The following is a 15,750-nucleotide window of genomic DNA, read 5'->3' on the forward strand; positions in this document are numbered from 1 at the left end:
CCCAAGGACAAAAAATATGCAAAGAAAAAAACTTCCATTCTGTTTTCTTGGTGAGGACTTTAAATGGTTAACAGCCATTACTGTGCACTCACTTCAACATTTTACCTCTATTTGGGAGATAACAGTTTTTTCAAAGAAATGCTTTTGTGAGCTGAAATATTACACAGTCATATATAGAAAAAGTATACATTAAGATATTGACATCTTACCTTTATTTAAAATGTTTTACATTAGGTTATAGATGTAGCTACTCAAAAAGTGAATTTCATTCACTGATCCTCGTATTTTTTTAAATACATGATTTGAGGACAGCTTCTCCCCAAAATGCTGCAATTATGAGGCTCCTTCTGTAAGTTCTTGTGTGTCTTGACCATAAACTTCTCAAACTGAATTCTCTTCCACATATTTTGCAAAAGTGTGGCTATGTTCCTGTGTGCGTTCTCATATGATTGTCAAAGTCAGATGCATCAGAGCATCTTTTGCCGCAGGTCTCGCAAACGTATGGCTTCTCATCAGCGTGGTCTCTTCTCATGTGCACCATCAACTCACGACTAATTCTGAAATCCTTCCCGCATGTTGTGCAAACAAATGGGTTTCTCGTCTGTGTGGATTCTAATGTGCTTTTTCAGCCCTGAAATGTCACAGAATCCTCTGCCGCAGGTCTTACAAACATACGGCTTCTCGCCTGTGTGGGATCTCATGTGGATATTTAAGTTGCTGCTACATTTGAAAGCTTTACCGCATGTTTTGCAAGAATACGGCTTCTCACCTGTGTGAGTTCTTATATGAATGTTCAATGAAGATGTCTGACGGAATATTTTCCCGCATGTTTCACACAAGAATACGGTTTCTCACCTGTGTGGGTTCTCATGTGATGGCCCAAAACTGATTTGCTACGGAACATTTTCCCACAGGTGTTGCAAGGATACGGCTTCTCACCTGTGTGGGTTCTCATGTGGACATTTAAGATACTAGAACATGAGAAATATTTCCCACATATTTTGCATGAAAATGGCTTTTCACCTGTGTGGACTCTCAGGTGTCTCTCCAAATGTGACTTAAAGGGAAACTCTCTTCCACACGTGTCACATTTGATTGGCTTTTTACCCATGCGAGTATTACAGTGATTCTCTGACAAGTTAGGGTTGTCATTGTTACTGTGACTTCTGCTTTTGTGACGTTTTCTCTTTGTTTTTGCATTTCTGGTTGATCCCGAGCCTCCATGCTTGCCTCCTTCATGTTCTTGGCTCTCAGCTACTTGGAGGTTGTGAGAGAGGAGCTGCTGGTCACTTTGTGCCTCTGATACCACGGAGCTGATAACCGGCATGATGTCCCTACAGACTCCTTCTCTGCTGCACTTTGAGTTTTATCAGGATTCAAATACAGAGTCTGATCTTCACTCTGGTCACTGTCCTCATAAGTAAACACGAAGCTATCAGTCTCCTCCTTCAGTGCAAGCCGCTCTCCCTCCTGGGTGGTGCAGACCTCCTCCTGCTCCTCTTTAATCTGTGGAGGCTCTGGGTCCTCCTGGTCCAGACTGGAGTCCTGAATACAGCTCTTCTGTTGGTCAGGGGGAACCTCCTCCTCCCAGACATGTTGCTGTGGGAGCTCTGGAGGGACAGATAAAACAGGATACTACTGTGATTGCAAAAATGTCTCGCAGATTAATTCCCATAACCTATGCATATAAAGCATTGAGCCCTGTTTTGAACATACTAACAAACTGTTAATGAGCTCATGTGTTGAAATCTTAAGATTCAGTTGATTTAAAAACATTATTTGTCATGTGACTGCTTCTATATTTTTATCTTATGTCTTATACTATTTAAATTCAATATTTTTTATGTTAATTGTTTTGCACCAAAACACCACGTCAAATTCCTTGTATATGTAAATGTACTTGGTAATAAAAGACTCAGCACGCTCACACTACTTTAAAGCAGATGTCTGTTTCAGTATATGGAGTCAAACTGTGGTATTCTCTGGATAATGACTTCAAATGCAACTCGAATATTATTCATTTTTAAAGAAGGTATAAAGAAAAAATATCTATGTATCTACAGTAGCTTCTGTTATTAGTGGGAAAGGGGCAGGTATTAGGAGTTTTTCTTCGTCCTGCTCCTGTTTGTTCGAGGACATGTATATAAGTAGAAAAATTGTATCATGAGTATTTGTTATTGTTTTGGAAATTACACACTGAAATGAGCAGATAAACCAAACATGAATATTATGACTATTTTGAGTTAATTTTATTTGATAGGGACAATGCAATTTAATAAAGTTCCAATACGGAGTATGAAACTAATGTGTTGCATAAAGAGTGTTTAGCTATTGCTAATTTTTAACATTAAAAATTCATTAAAATATTGAGTTTCATACATCATAATACACTATAATGGGAGGCACAATAAAATTCATATTTTGATGTTGTCCTATGTGTTGATGTTTTGGAGTATTTCTTAATGTATGTAGTGACTATAGTGTGTTTTTGCTTTTAATGTGCACTTTAGTATCAACCTCACTTCTCATGTATATTGTAATGTGCTTTTTTTTTGTTGTTTTTATATGTAATGTAATCAGGACGTCTTTGTAAAAAAACAGCTTGATTCAATGGCCTTCCCTGATTTAATAAATGTAAAATAATAATAATAACACACCACAATATATAGGCTAAAATATACATACCACCATACACCAATAGACTTACACTAATACCCTTTGTACATGGGAATATAGTCCATGTGGTTTGATTGGTATTTATTTCGAACAAAACAAATAAAACAAAAATTATTAAAAAAAAAAAAAAAAAAAAGCAAAATAACAATAATTGAGCAAGGCGATCATGAATAGACTCAAATAACCAAAAGAATTAGATCTTACGTGTTCAGAAAAGAGTAGGAGGATGTATAAAGGTATTATTTCTTACATCTTCTCAGTTACTCCTCAATTCATTAACTTCATTTCTAACATGTTTATACACATACATACACTTAATAATAATAATTACACTCACGCATTTACAATCAAACACACACATATCCATATATACGTACATATATCCATATTCCTAATAGATTCTCAAGAGACTATTAAAGTTTTACACACCTATCCTGTGTACATTTATTTCAGGTTTCCAAACGTTTTCCAGCAGCCTGCGCTGACGGTCGATCTCTTCTTCATACTCGACGATAGTTTGTTTAAAAACTCCGAATATTTCTTCAGCAGTAACAGCCAGCCGCTCGTTGACAAACTCTCTCAAATACTCAACTGAAGACATTGTTTCTTGATTACAAATGAAACAGTCATCTAAACGACTGCAGTACGGTCCTCCGGCTAATTCAGGGCACCAGCGCTGATGTTCAGTTGTTCTTCTTCCTTGTGTATTTTTGGCGAATATCGACACCTACCGTACCGGAGTATTTAGAGCAGAGTCCAGTTTACGTTGAATAGCCAAATAAAACCAGTTTCCTTAATTGAACTCGTCTGAATGGTTGGTCAAACTACAGACATATAGCATATAATAATAACAATAATAATAACAATAATAATAATAATAATAATTCTCTCTCTCTCTCTCTCTCTCTCTCTCTCTCTCTCTGTGTGTGTGTGTGTGTGTGTGTGTGTGTGTGTGTGTGTGTGTGTGTGTGTGTGTAAAAGTTAGCTAAAATAATTAGCATATTAATTATATACAGTCCAATCTATGTACAAATGGAAGTAATGGGACAAGTACATACAACCCAGACAAATTAAACGAAACGAAACGAAACGAAACGAAAAAAGAGACACACGTAGGAAGACACACAAGGGTTTATTATATGATAAAGTTGTAAGATTTGCAGTAATTAATAGTTTTTGTTGGGTTTTTTAAGCACATAGCCTATTTTTAAGTTTGATTTTGTTTTTAGATATTGTATGAGACTGTATGGGGATATTGGGTGGCAGCAATCACTTCAGAGTGTCGGTCAGGACACTTGTTAATGTGCAGGTAAGTGCAGAAGGAAAACAGAGTCCAGGAATAAAGTTTCAGCTCTTTATGAAATCCGTGCGCATGTGTGTGGTTACTGCAATATAAACACAACAATACAGGCTGATTAGAAAATAAATCACCAATTAAACATAAAAATATACTGAGCTGGGATGTGTATCTCTAACAAGATAACAACGGAAATTACAGCTTCAAATGAGTTATAAACTCAAAGTCAGGATTGAACAATTAACACAGAATGATCACTTAGATATGCAACATAAGCAGAAGAAATGGTGCCACTGATCATAGCATGCAGTATGCAATGTATAAACAACAGGGACTAGCAAACAGCAAATACACCTCTCAGGCTATTGCTAGTTAGCAGTTAACTCATATCCAACTCCACTCATTAGCGGCTAACTGTTCATATTACCAAATCAGATGACAAACTATTGCTAAGTCATCAACTGACTCAAAGATAAACAGAATTAACAGTGTACCACATGTACAACATGTCAAACAACATAACTCACGGCTCTATGGACGCACACACTGCAGGGAATGTTCAGCCGACGTCTGCTCTGAGCCGATCGACACGTCTGTGGTGCGTTTAAAGACCTGTAGACGGTCGGAATTTTCAAATGCGGCGTAAGCTTTAGTACAGCCGCCCCCAAATTTGGTATGAAAATTTGTCATGGATGGACAGCGTTCCTATATCTTGGTAGCATCCTGAGGCAAAGCAGGTAGCCTGATGAGCCGCACCACTGGGCGAGTATAGGTCCGGTCCTTAACTTGGACGACTGCAGTCCTAACTCGACCATCCGCCCCAGGTATGGCAGTTTTCACTGTTCCTACTTGCCAGAGAGCTCTCGGAGTCTGCTGATCAACGATGAGAACCACAGTTCCAACAGTGATGTTGTCCTTCTCGTCGTGCCATTTCTGCCGTGCTTGTAAGGTGGGCAGGAAGTGCCGTATGAAGTGCTTCCAGAAATGGTCAGACAGGACTTGAGTGTGTCTCCATCTCTTGCGACTGAGCAGTTCTGATTCTGGGTATACCACTTGTGGCAGAGAACAGTCTGGCCGCCCCATCAACAAGGAGTTGGGTGTGACAGGATCTGGGTCTGCGATGTCCGTGGAGACGTAGCCCAAAGGCCTGGAGTTGAGGATACTCTCTACCTCGACCAAGACGGTCCTGCAACACCTCCTCTGACACGGTTTGGGCTCCCAATGTGGTCCGCAGAGCTGCCTTCACAGATCGCACCTCTCTTTCCCAAGACCCACCAAAGTGGGGAGCGTTAGGAGGATTGAAGCTGAACCGGATCTGTTCTGCCGCTAGTTGTTTCTCGGAGGGCTGGCTCCATGGCCTTGAATGCCTCATGCAGTTCTTTACTTCCACCCTTGAAGTTGGTGCCTTGATCTGATAGGAGCTCGAAAGGCTTTCCTCGACGAGCTATAAACCGTCGGAGCGACATCAGGAATGAATCAGCGTCCATGTTCATTACCAGATCTAGGTGGACTGCTCGAGTAGTAAGACACTTGAAAAGAATTCCCCACCTCTTCTCATTGCGTCGTCCTACTTTGATGAGCATAGGGCCGAAGCAGTCCATCCCAGTTGAGTAGAAGGCAGGGCGGAAGAGCCTCAGACTCGAGGGGGGCAGATCTGCCATCCGTGGGACCGCTGGTTGACCTCTCCACTTCTTACACTCGGGACACTGGTGTTGATATTTCCTCACTGCTTCCCTACCTCTCAGAATCCAGTACTTCCTGCGGAGCTCTGCGAAGACACGTTCAGCTCCAGGATGGTGCAGCTGAGCATCACAGTGCTGGATTAAGAGTTTCGTGACAGAGTGAGAAGGGTCAAGAAGTATCGGATGCAGGACTTCAGGGCCTAGGCTCTCGCACCTGCGGAGTCTACCGCCTACTCTAATCAGGTCAGAGGACTTGTCATACTCAGGAGCGAGGGTAAGTAGTCTGCTACTGGCTGGGACGGTCTTTCCTGATTTGAGTATTGCAAACTCTTCTGGAAAGCTCTCCATCTGGGCATGTCTCAGCAGGGCAAACTCAGCCTTTTGGAAGTCATCAGCAGCTGGATGACTGGTGACAGTGGCCGCCCCGTGCAGCGACTGTGTGATGGCTTTCAGGAGTTCCTGGTAAGTGCTGAACTGTAGGATGTCAGGTATTGCTGGACTAGTTGACTCTGTCAACAAGCCGCAGAACACTGTCTTCCTCAGCTCCTCAAACTTCCTCTGGAGGTTCTCCCACTGGTGCCTTCGGCCAGTAGTCGGCCTGCAGCTGAAGAAAGGACGGCCCCCGACTCCATCGATTCTCTCCTGCAAGCTGAGCCAATGTCTTTCCTCTCGTGATGTCGTCGGCAGGATTGGTCCCTGAGTCAATGTAACGCCAGGATGCTGGGTCAGAGAGCTCTTGTATCTCTGTGACTCTGGTTCCTACGAACACTTTATATCGGCATGAATCTGAATGGAGCCAGTTGAGTACTGTAGTCGAGTCTGTCCAATACACCACCTCCTGGATGTCAAGAGTGAGCTCCTTCTTCAAGATCGAAGCCAACTGTGCTCCCGTTAGAGCTCCGCAAAGTTCCAGCCTGGGGATTGAGAGTTGCTTCTTGGGTGCCACTCTTGACCTTGCAGCCAAGAAGGCCACATAAACTTGTCCTTCACCTCTGTCGGTGCGCAGATAAGCTACGGACCCATATGCACGCTCGGAAGCATCACAGAACACATGAATACTCCGAATGCTGTTGCTGCAGTCCAAGCTTGGGTCAGTATAGCATCTTGGCAGGGTTATTTGCGACAGCTGGGACAGCTCACTTTCCCACAGACGCCAGGCTTGGAGCAAATCTTCTGGTAGGTGGGGATCATCCCATCCTCTTTTCTTGTTCCAGAGGTGTTGCACGATGACTTTGGCTCTGGTCGTGTATGGGATAAGGAACCCAAGAGGGTCGTACTGCTGGGCAAGCAATCGATAGATGTTGCGCATGGTCGGCTCTGGACTTTTGCTTTGGTGATGCTTGTACCGAAGGGTATCAGACTTGCACAGCCATACGAGTCCTAGAGTGCGCTCTTGAGGATCGGCTGACTCCTGGGAGAACCAGAGTACACTGCTCTCCGACCGGGACTCTACTGGTAAGTGGCTAATGACTGCGGGGACATTACTCGCCCATTGCCGCAGCTCAAATCCCCCTTCCATGAGGAGAGACTGCAGGCGGTCCACCAACTTCTTAGCTTGCACTTCCGAGGGGAGACTCTGCAAACAGTTGTCAACGTAGAAATTACGTTCCACGGACAGACGGACATCCTCTTCTGGCTCGGTGTGCTTCTGGACGTGGGACTGAAGCGCAAAGGTGGCGCAGCATGGGCTGCATGCAGTCCCAAAGGGGAGCACCTGCCATTTGTAGACAGTAGGTTTCTCATCTACCTTCATGTCTCGCCACAGGAAGCAGAGGAAAGGTTTGTCTTCTTCCAGGAGACGGACCTGGTGGAACATCCCCTTAACATCGCTACTGATAGCGACTGGGTGTTCCCTGAACCTAAGGAGGACTCCCAACAGGCTGGCTCCGAGTGTGGGCCCTGGCATGAGGTGGTCATTCAAGCTGTGACCCTGGAACGTGAAGGAGCAATTGAAGACTATCCTGTCTTTACCGTTGTGTTGCACCATGTGGTGCGGAATGAACCACGAACGGTTGTTCTTTGTAGCCTCTGCAGGTGACACGGGTGTGACATAGCCAGCATCGAGGAGTTTGTGGATCTCCTTGGAGTAAGCCACCGCCTTTTCTGGTTCTCTGGCAAGCCGTCTCTCTGTCCCACGTAGCTGAGCCAAGACGGCCTCTGCTGTGGCATGGAGTGGAGGAAGACCCTCCTCCCACAATAACGGGGTGGCATAGCGTCTCACTCCATCTACTGCAACCCTGATCGTCTTCTCCTCAAGCCTTCGGATGGCCTCAGAATCTTGTCTGGACCTGGTAATGAGCCGCTCACTCCGATATGGTAGAGTATCCATTTGCCACAGTTTCTCAACATGGCTGAAGAGCTCGGCTTCTGGTGAGACACAGGAGGTGAAAAGACACTGCTGTGGTGTCAACCGGTGACGCAAGAATCTTGAGGGGCCTTGTAGAGTCCACCCGAGTCTGGTGCACACAGCCGCAGGTCCACCAGGAGGACCCAGGCGTACCGGCTCCACTGGAGTGATAAGATGTGGGTTATCTGACCCAATGAGCAGTAGTGGCTGTGCCTCCTTCATGTCTGGCAGTGGCAGGTCCCTGAGATGGCGGTACCTCTCCTGTAGAGCTCTTACTGGATAAGTATGGCTAGCGAGGCCAAGTTCCTTTGCGGTGAAGGCTCTGTGGATCTGAAAGGACTTGCCAGGCTGTGATGCAGGAGCTATAGAGAATGACACTGTAGCACCATGGATGAGGCAAACCTCTTGCCGGACAGTGCGGAGTGCTAAGTCCTCAGGTTCCCCTTGGAGCCCCAAGAGATCACCTGCCTCACGCAGGAGAATGGTACGCTCTGAACCATCGTCCAATATAGCATATGTCTCAATCACCTTGGTACCACTCTTAAGGATGACACGACTCAACTTGAGTAGAACCTGGCTGCTGCTGGTTGGTCGATCTACATAAAGTGTCTCGGAGATAGAACTTACCAAGCAGGTGCTTTCTTCGGTCGTACTGGGCTTAACAGGTGTTGGTGCAGTTTGGCTGGTGTTGACGTCGTGAAGAACCTCAAGGTGCCGTCGTTCACACTGCTTGCACTTAGCTTTGAGGTTACACTTAGCTGCTTGGTGTTCACGGCCGCATCTCCAGCACCTCTTGTTTGACTTGATCCACTCTGTCTTCTGTTCCCTCGACAAGAGTTTGAAGTTACTGCACTGATTCAAGTAGTGCTGCACAGTGTCGCAGAATGGGCAGTACTTCTTCGGTTTCTCCTGTATGGCAGTCGTGTCTTTCTCTGACTTTCCCTTCTGTTCACTTCCGTGGAGAATGGTCGTAGTCTTATGAGACTTGTGGTCAGAACGCTTCTCCTTTCGTGGAACTGGCTTCTCTCTGTCTGTCTGGTCACAGTACTGGTCTCCAATCACCTGGACACGCACCTCATACTCAAGCCAATCGGCTAGGTCGATCAGTGTCGGTATAGGAGTGTCGATGGGATTCACAAATCTCTGGAAGTTGGCTCTTAGGTCGTATGGCAACTTAGCTAAGAGGCGAGATACATGTGAGCCGCACCTCAACTCCGTCCGACCCTGTTCTCCCAACTGGTGCAACATGCCAACTAGTGCACGGACCTGGAGTGCAAATGACTTGAAGGCTCTGATGTCACCACTCCTGATGTTAGGTCCATCCATCAAGTTGGTGATCCTCTTCAAGGCCAGATGTTGAGGTTGACCATACATCTCAGTGAGTGCTCTCATAGTGTCGCTAAATGGGAATGGACTGTTGATGTATGAATCAGCAATGAGCAGTGCTTCTTCACACTTGAGGTGATCTGTCAATATCTGAAACTTGAAATGTTCTGGAGCCTCAAATGGAAGTATGTTGTCCAAAGCTAACTTCAATCTTGCAAACTCACGTGGGTCTTCATGCACAAGGTCAGGGATTGTAGGTTGAGGTCCACGATAGGTCTCCGCCGGTGGGGGTCTGCTGAAAGGGGCTGGAGTCTGCGGCCACTCATCTGGTTGCAGGCGATCAGGTGGGTACTGACAAGGGTCACCAGGGTAGCGGTTATCCCAGTGCCTGTACTGATCAGTATGATTATAATAGCCACGTCCAGGAGTAGGACGGTAGCGACGGTCAGGGCAGCTTTGGCTCTCAGGAGATAGATACTTATAATCTTGGCTGTAGTAGTTATCATCATAGCGAGCTCTCAGACCAGGCAGCTGATGAGAGGTGACATACCGACTGTAGCTGCTGTCCTGGCGATCATAAGCGTCATCAACCTGGGGATGACACCTGCCATCAGGCTGTTTGATGGTAGCACTATGATGAGAGCGTTGACTGTCCATAAACTGACTCGAAACAGCACCAGGTGTAGGGCACAGGGTGCGTTGTTCTGGATAGAGCTGCTGCGAGGGTCCCTCAGCGGTTGAAGGTTGAGGTGGAGGAAGCTTCTCAACCTTTGAGGGTGGGAGAAAGTCTTGAGATTGAGGGGATGACTGACCAGAAGATGATGGTGACTGTGCTGCGCCCTGACTATGCAACCCTGCTCCCTTTAGACTGCGAGTGAGCTCCTCGATCTGGCCATGCTGACTGTCCTGTGGGTGTGGAGACTCATCCCTGACTGGCACCTGTGGGGCACTCTCATACTGATGTGGGTCCTCGTGACCTCTGGATGGCACCAGCTTACTAGCGTACGCAGGTGTGGATGACGTCTCGTCCTCACGCAGTTTGGACCGTGACATGGTGTGCTGTGGGGCTAATACCGGAGAGCTAGCAATGACTTCTGTGAGGCGTTGCACATCTCGTCGCAGTTGGTCATGTTCCTCTCTCATATTAGTAATGTATTGAAGTACATCAGGAGGAGTAGTCTGTCTGACCTGCTCATCATATGTGAGGCGGTGCTTAGTGGGGTAACCCACCTCGTCGTATTGCTGAAGATATGATGGCAGTTGGCTGCGTCGGCGCGGCCGATCAGACTCTCTGTATAGGTCTCTCCTTTCCATACTGCACATATAAGGCTGAAGCAGTTGCTTCGATCCGGCTCGAAGGACCAAAAATTGTATGAGACTGTATGGGGATATTGGGTGGCAGCAATCACTTCAGAGTGTCGGTCAGGACACTTGTTAATGTGCAGGTAAGTGCAGAAGGAAAACAGAGTCCAGGAATAAAGTTTCAGCTCTTTATGAAATCCGTGCGCATGTGTGTGGTTACTGCAATATAAACACAACAATACAGGCTGATTAGAAAATAAATCACCAATTAAACATAAAAATATACTGAGCTGGGATGTGTGTATCTCTAACAAGATAACAACGGAAATTACAGCTTCAAATGAGTTATAAACTCAAAGTCAGGATTGAACAATTAACACAGAATGATCACTTAGATATGCAACATAAGCAGAAGAAATGGTGCCACTGATCATAGCATGCAGTATGCAATGTATAAACAACAGGGACTAGCAAACAGCAAATACACCTCTCAGGCTATTGCTAGTTAGCAGTTAACTCATATCCAACTCCACTCATTAGCGGCTAACTGTTCATATTAGCATATTAATTATATACAGTCCATTCTATGTACAAATGGAAGTAATGGGACAAGTACGTACAACCCAGACAAATTAAATGAAACGAAACGAAACGAAACGAAAAAAGAGACACACGTAGGAAGACACACAAGGGTTTATTATATGATAAAGTTGTAAGATTTGCAGTAATTAATAGTTTTTGTTGGGTTTTTTAAGCACATAGCCTATTTTTAAGTTTGATTTTGTTTTTAGATATGTATCTAGATCTGGTTTTTTTAATGGTATATGAGGGCAATTCTTTAGGGCAAATTTATATTATAAATGCAAGATGTAGCTAATATAATGAGCAAATTAATTATATACTGTCCATTCTATGTACAAATGGAAGTAATGACACAAGCAGGTACAACCCGGACAAACTAACTAAACTGAACTGAACTAAAATAAAACTAAATAAAATAGAGATACATAGGGAGACACGCATAGGTCTGCCTAATTAGTTATATGACAAAGTTGCAAGATTTGAATAAATCAATAGTTGTATTTAGTTTTTATCACATATTTTTAAGTTTTATTTTGTTTTAAGATATGTATCTATATCTATTTTTTAAAGTGGTTTACGAAAGCACATTTATTTTATAAATGTAAAGTTTTGGGGGAAAATGATAAATGATAATAACAAATTAATTATTTACTGTCCATTCTTTGAAAAAAAACGGATTTTTAAATTTTATTTATTTATTTTTTTTTTATCAAATCAGATTATTTGAGTGAAATGTTCAGAAATCAGCCCCCCTCTCTCAGCCCTCCAGTATAGTAGGTGGCGGTAAAACACCTTAAACGCTTGTTGCCATCCGCCACAAAAAGAGCACGAAGAAGAAGAAAAACAAAACAAGAGTACGACAGTAACGTTAGCTGTGTACTCGCGCTGAATTAGCCGGAATATGCTATTAAAATCTGATTGCGGATAATTATTTGTGACACAGAAACAATGTCTTCACTTGAGTATTTGAGAGAGTTTGTCAACCAGCGACTAACTGCTGCTGCGGAAGAAATATTCGGAGTTTTTAAAAGAAGCATCGTCGAGTACGAAGAAGAGCTCAGCCGTCAGCGCAGACTGCTGGAAAACATCTGCAAACCTGAAATAAAGTCAGCCAGGACAGGTGTGTCAGATTCAATTTCACTTTTGTTAAACAAAAGAGGAATGTAACTCATATGGGATCCTACCCAGCGAGCAGGGGACGTTGCCACAACATTGGCTAACGTTACCTACAAGTTGTTTTCATGTTTTAAAGGAAACATTTCAGTCCTATGTTCAAAGGTTAAGGATATTTATTATTTCAAATAATGTACCTGTATGGTTAAATTTTAAATGGTTTTGGTGATGTTGAGTGGTGATATGTTTTTTTTTATAAAACGTTCCCACAATATTACATGAAAACAAATGAAGAACCCTTAAAATCAACATTTAGAACATTTTATTGGGGCCTTAGATATGCAGATTTTATGCACTTTGTGAAGCACTTTGTAACTTTGTTTAGGTAAGTGCTATACAAATAAAGTTATTATTATTATATGTTAACAAAAATAAAACATTTTAAACATTTTTGATGTTTACAGAGAATGTTAACCTAACTTTAAGAAGAACTTTCTGGGAATTAAAAGAAAACTTGCCTCTGAAAACATTACTAAAACGTTGCATTGTACCATTCTCAAACCATTTTTAGAACCAAAAATTGCTTGCTGGGTAATTTCCCCCTAATCCTGTTGTTTTGTGTCCCTCCAGAGTTCCCACAGCAACATGTCTGTCATGAGGAGGAGGTTCTTGCTGACCAGCAGGAGCTCTGTACTCCGGGGAGGAGCTCCAGTCTGGACCAAGAGGACCCAGAGCCTCCGCTGATTAAAGAGGAGCAGGAGGAGCTCTGCATTAATCAGGAGGGAGAGCAGCTTTTACTGAAGGAGGAGGAGACTGATACCTTTATGTTTACTCCTGCTTATGAGGAAAATGATCACTGCGAAGATCAAACTCTGTACTTGAGCGCTGATGAACGTCAGACTGTGGTGGGTGAAAATACTCTCAGCTACATTTCAGTTGTAAACACGGTGGTATCAGAACAAAACATGGACCTCCAGCTCCTCTCTCATAACTATCATGTAGCTGAGAGCCGAGATCATACAGGAGGCCAGCATGGAGACTCTGGGTCATCGACAGATGCAGAGCCAGAACAACATCACAGAAGCAGCAGTCACACTTTCCACGTCTATGACCCTACTATGCCGACAGTTCGCCGTAATGCAAACGCACATGATAAGTCTTTTAAATGCGAAATGTGCGAAAGAGTTTTCAAGTCTAAGTCACATTTGCAGAGACACATGACAATACACACAGGTGAGAAGCCTTTTTCGTGCAAAATATGCGGGAAAGATTTCAGACACAACAGCACCTTGAAAGTCCACATAAGAACGCACACAGGTGAGAAGCCGTACTTTTGCAAGTTCTGCGGGAAGAGATTCTGTGCAGTTTCACCCATGAAAAGGCACATGAGAGTCCACACGGTTGAGAAGAAGTTGCACACTTGCCAAACGTGTGGGAAAAGCTTCTGTCAGTCATCGGATTTGAAAGATCATATGAGAATCCACACAGGTGAGAAGCCGTTTAAATGCGAAAAATGTGGGAGGTCCTTCAGGCTTAGCGGCCACTTGATGATCCACATCAGAGCCCACGCTGGCGAGAGGCCTCATGTTTGCAAGATCTGCGGGAATAGGTACTTCCGTGTGTCTCATTTGCTAAATCATATGGAAACGCACAAAGGCGAGTAGCTTTGTATTTGTCAGATATGTGGAGGACATTTCAGTTCTCCTAGTTCACGGTCAAAACACATACAAACTTACACAAGTAAAAATCACGTAATTGCCACACTTGTGGGAAAGGTTTTGCCAAAATAACATAATTTACTGATCATAAATAAATATTTTTATTTTATTTTATTTATTCACTGAAAAAATAAACTTTTGCAATTGCTTCTTCTCTAATTAAATATATACAATTTTCCATTGAGAAGGGGTCATGATATCTTACTGTAATAAGGCAGTACATTGTGAACTATGCCAACAATATTTGTTAAATTAACTGAGTGCCAAGTTCTGACAAATGTTTAAATCTGTTTTTATGCATCACCACAGTCATATGAGTGGATTGTTACCTCTGATGTGGAGGCTGAAAAACTCTTTAGTGGTGTTGGGTCACTTGTGTTAACAACTTTATTTCTGTATGCAACATTTCATATACATTTTCTTTATTATTTTATATAACTTAAGTTGTTTGTTGCTATTAAAGTGACACACAAATTGTAGATGGCGTGCTACATGGTGCTGTGAACGAATAAGACCTGAGTAATAAATACAATGATGGGTGACCAAAGGGACGTGGGCAAGAAAATGCAATGTTTTGATTTCATGTAAGTATTTTGACAATAAAGCTTTGCAAAATGACAATGTAAGAATACCAGATTCAGATTACAGATAAAGCTATAAACAAATGGTGTTTGCGATGGTGGACTTTAACTATTATCTGTGCTCTATAACTGTTTTCATGGACAACATTGATTGTCCGGACGGCCCAGATTGCATGAAGATTTCACACAGATATGCTGTAAACACTTCTAATAAAAAAAATAAATACAGTATTCTGTGATTCATTTTCATTTTATGCATTTTATGTATTTCAGGCAAATGTACTTTTTAGGCCACTTGATTGACTTGACTGTGATAGTTAATCTAAGATCTACTCTAAGATTGTTACATACATGTACAAAAACTGACATTAAGCTTATAAAATATGTTGGTTTGTTGGGCTATGCATTAGTGTGTGAACCAGGTAAAAATAAAATGACTAGCTGCAACAACAAAATGGCAAGACATATGATTGAGGCGGTGTTCAAAATAGCAAAAATAAGGCAAATTAACATTTAATTGGATTTCCTATATTTAAACGGAAAACACAGATGCCAGTCGCTGTTAATGTAAAATCTGACTTCTTGCAAAGACGTGTAGGAGGCTTCATGTAGAACTATTAAATACTAGTTAAGGTGCATGCATTTGCAACTTGTTAAACTTTGAACTAAACACATCTGGCAAAACCCATCAAGATCTCACTATTACTTAGGAGGCCTGGCCTGCTCACTCACCGCATCCATTTTGATGGACAGGAACATATTTAATATCTTTCATTTTCATGGTCATCATGCACCAAGCATCTCATATTTAGCACCACAGTTTGCATAATGTACCTGCAATGTTGGAGTCAAATACTGACGTTTCTAATATCACAAACACAGAGCTGCTCCTCAGTTTATCACTCTGCTTGTGCAAAAAATGTGTGGTAAATGAATCCTTTGAGAGAGGGGGTTAAGGAGGAGCAAGTGTTAGCATCAGATAGTGTTGGAGATTTAGACCAAATATTTTCAAAAAGTTCCATTAGTTTTATCTTCATATTTACCCCTCAAAACCTGAGCAAACTGGCTTGATCTCCTTCAAAAACATAGGAAGAAGGCAATGAGCACCCAACAAAATGGCCCAAAA

The 15,750-nt window shown here is 42.9% G+C and overlaps 1 protein-coding gene and 1 pseudogene across 1 annotated transcript; one reads left to right on the forward strand and one right to left on the reverse strand.

Moving 5' to 3' along the window:
- Nucleotides 1–347: 347 nt before the first annotated feature.
- Nucleotides 348–3,339, reverse strand: LOC121944271 (annotated as a pseudogene).
- Nucleotides 3,340–12,068: 8,729 nt separating this feature from the next.
- Nucleotides 12,069–14,868, forward strand: LOC121944277 (zinc finger protein 251-like). The gene is made up of 2 exons (XM_042488017.1): nucleotides 12,069–12,332; nucleotides 12,956–14,868. Exons 1-2 carry the CDS (start codon nucleotides 12,161–12,163, stop codon nucleotides 13,987–13,989), a joined length of 1,206 nt encoding a protein of 401 aa, XP_042343951.1. The 5' UTR covers nucleotides 12,069–12,160; the 3' UTR covers nucleotides 13,990–14,868.
- The last annotated feature ends 882 nt before the right edge of the window (nucleotides 14,869–15,750 follow it).

This window comes from Plectropomus leopardus, chromosome 6, assembly GCF_008729295.1.
Source record: "Plectropomus leopardus isolate mb chromosome 6, YSFRI_Pleo_2.0, whole genome shotgun sequence".
Classification (NCBI taxonomy): domain Eukaryota; kingdom Metazoa; phylum Chordata; class Actinopteri; order Perciformes; family Serranidae; genus Plectropomus; species Plectropomus leopardus.

What these genes read in the sequence shown, in the direction of transcription:
- LOC121944277 (XM_042488017.1), top strand. Translation starts at nt 12,161, where the DNA reads ATGTCTTCACTTGAGTATTTGAGAGAGTTTGTCAACCAGCGACTAACT. An exon ending in AATAAAGTCAGCCAGGACAG is followed by an intron (nt 12,333 to 12,955) that starts GTGTGTCAGATT and finishes GTGTCCCTCCAG; the next exon opens with AGTTCCCACAGCAACATGTC.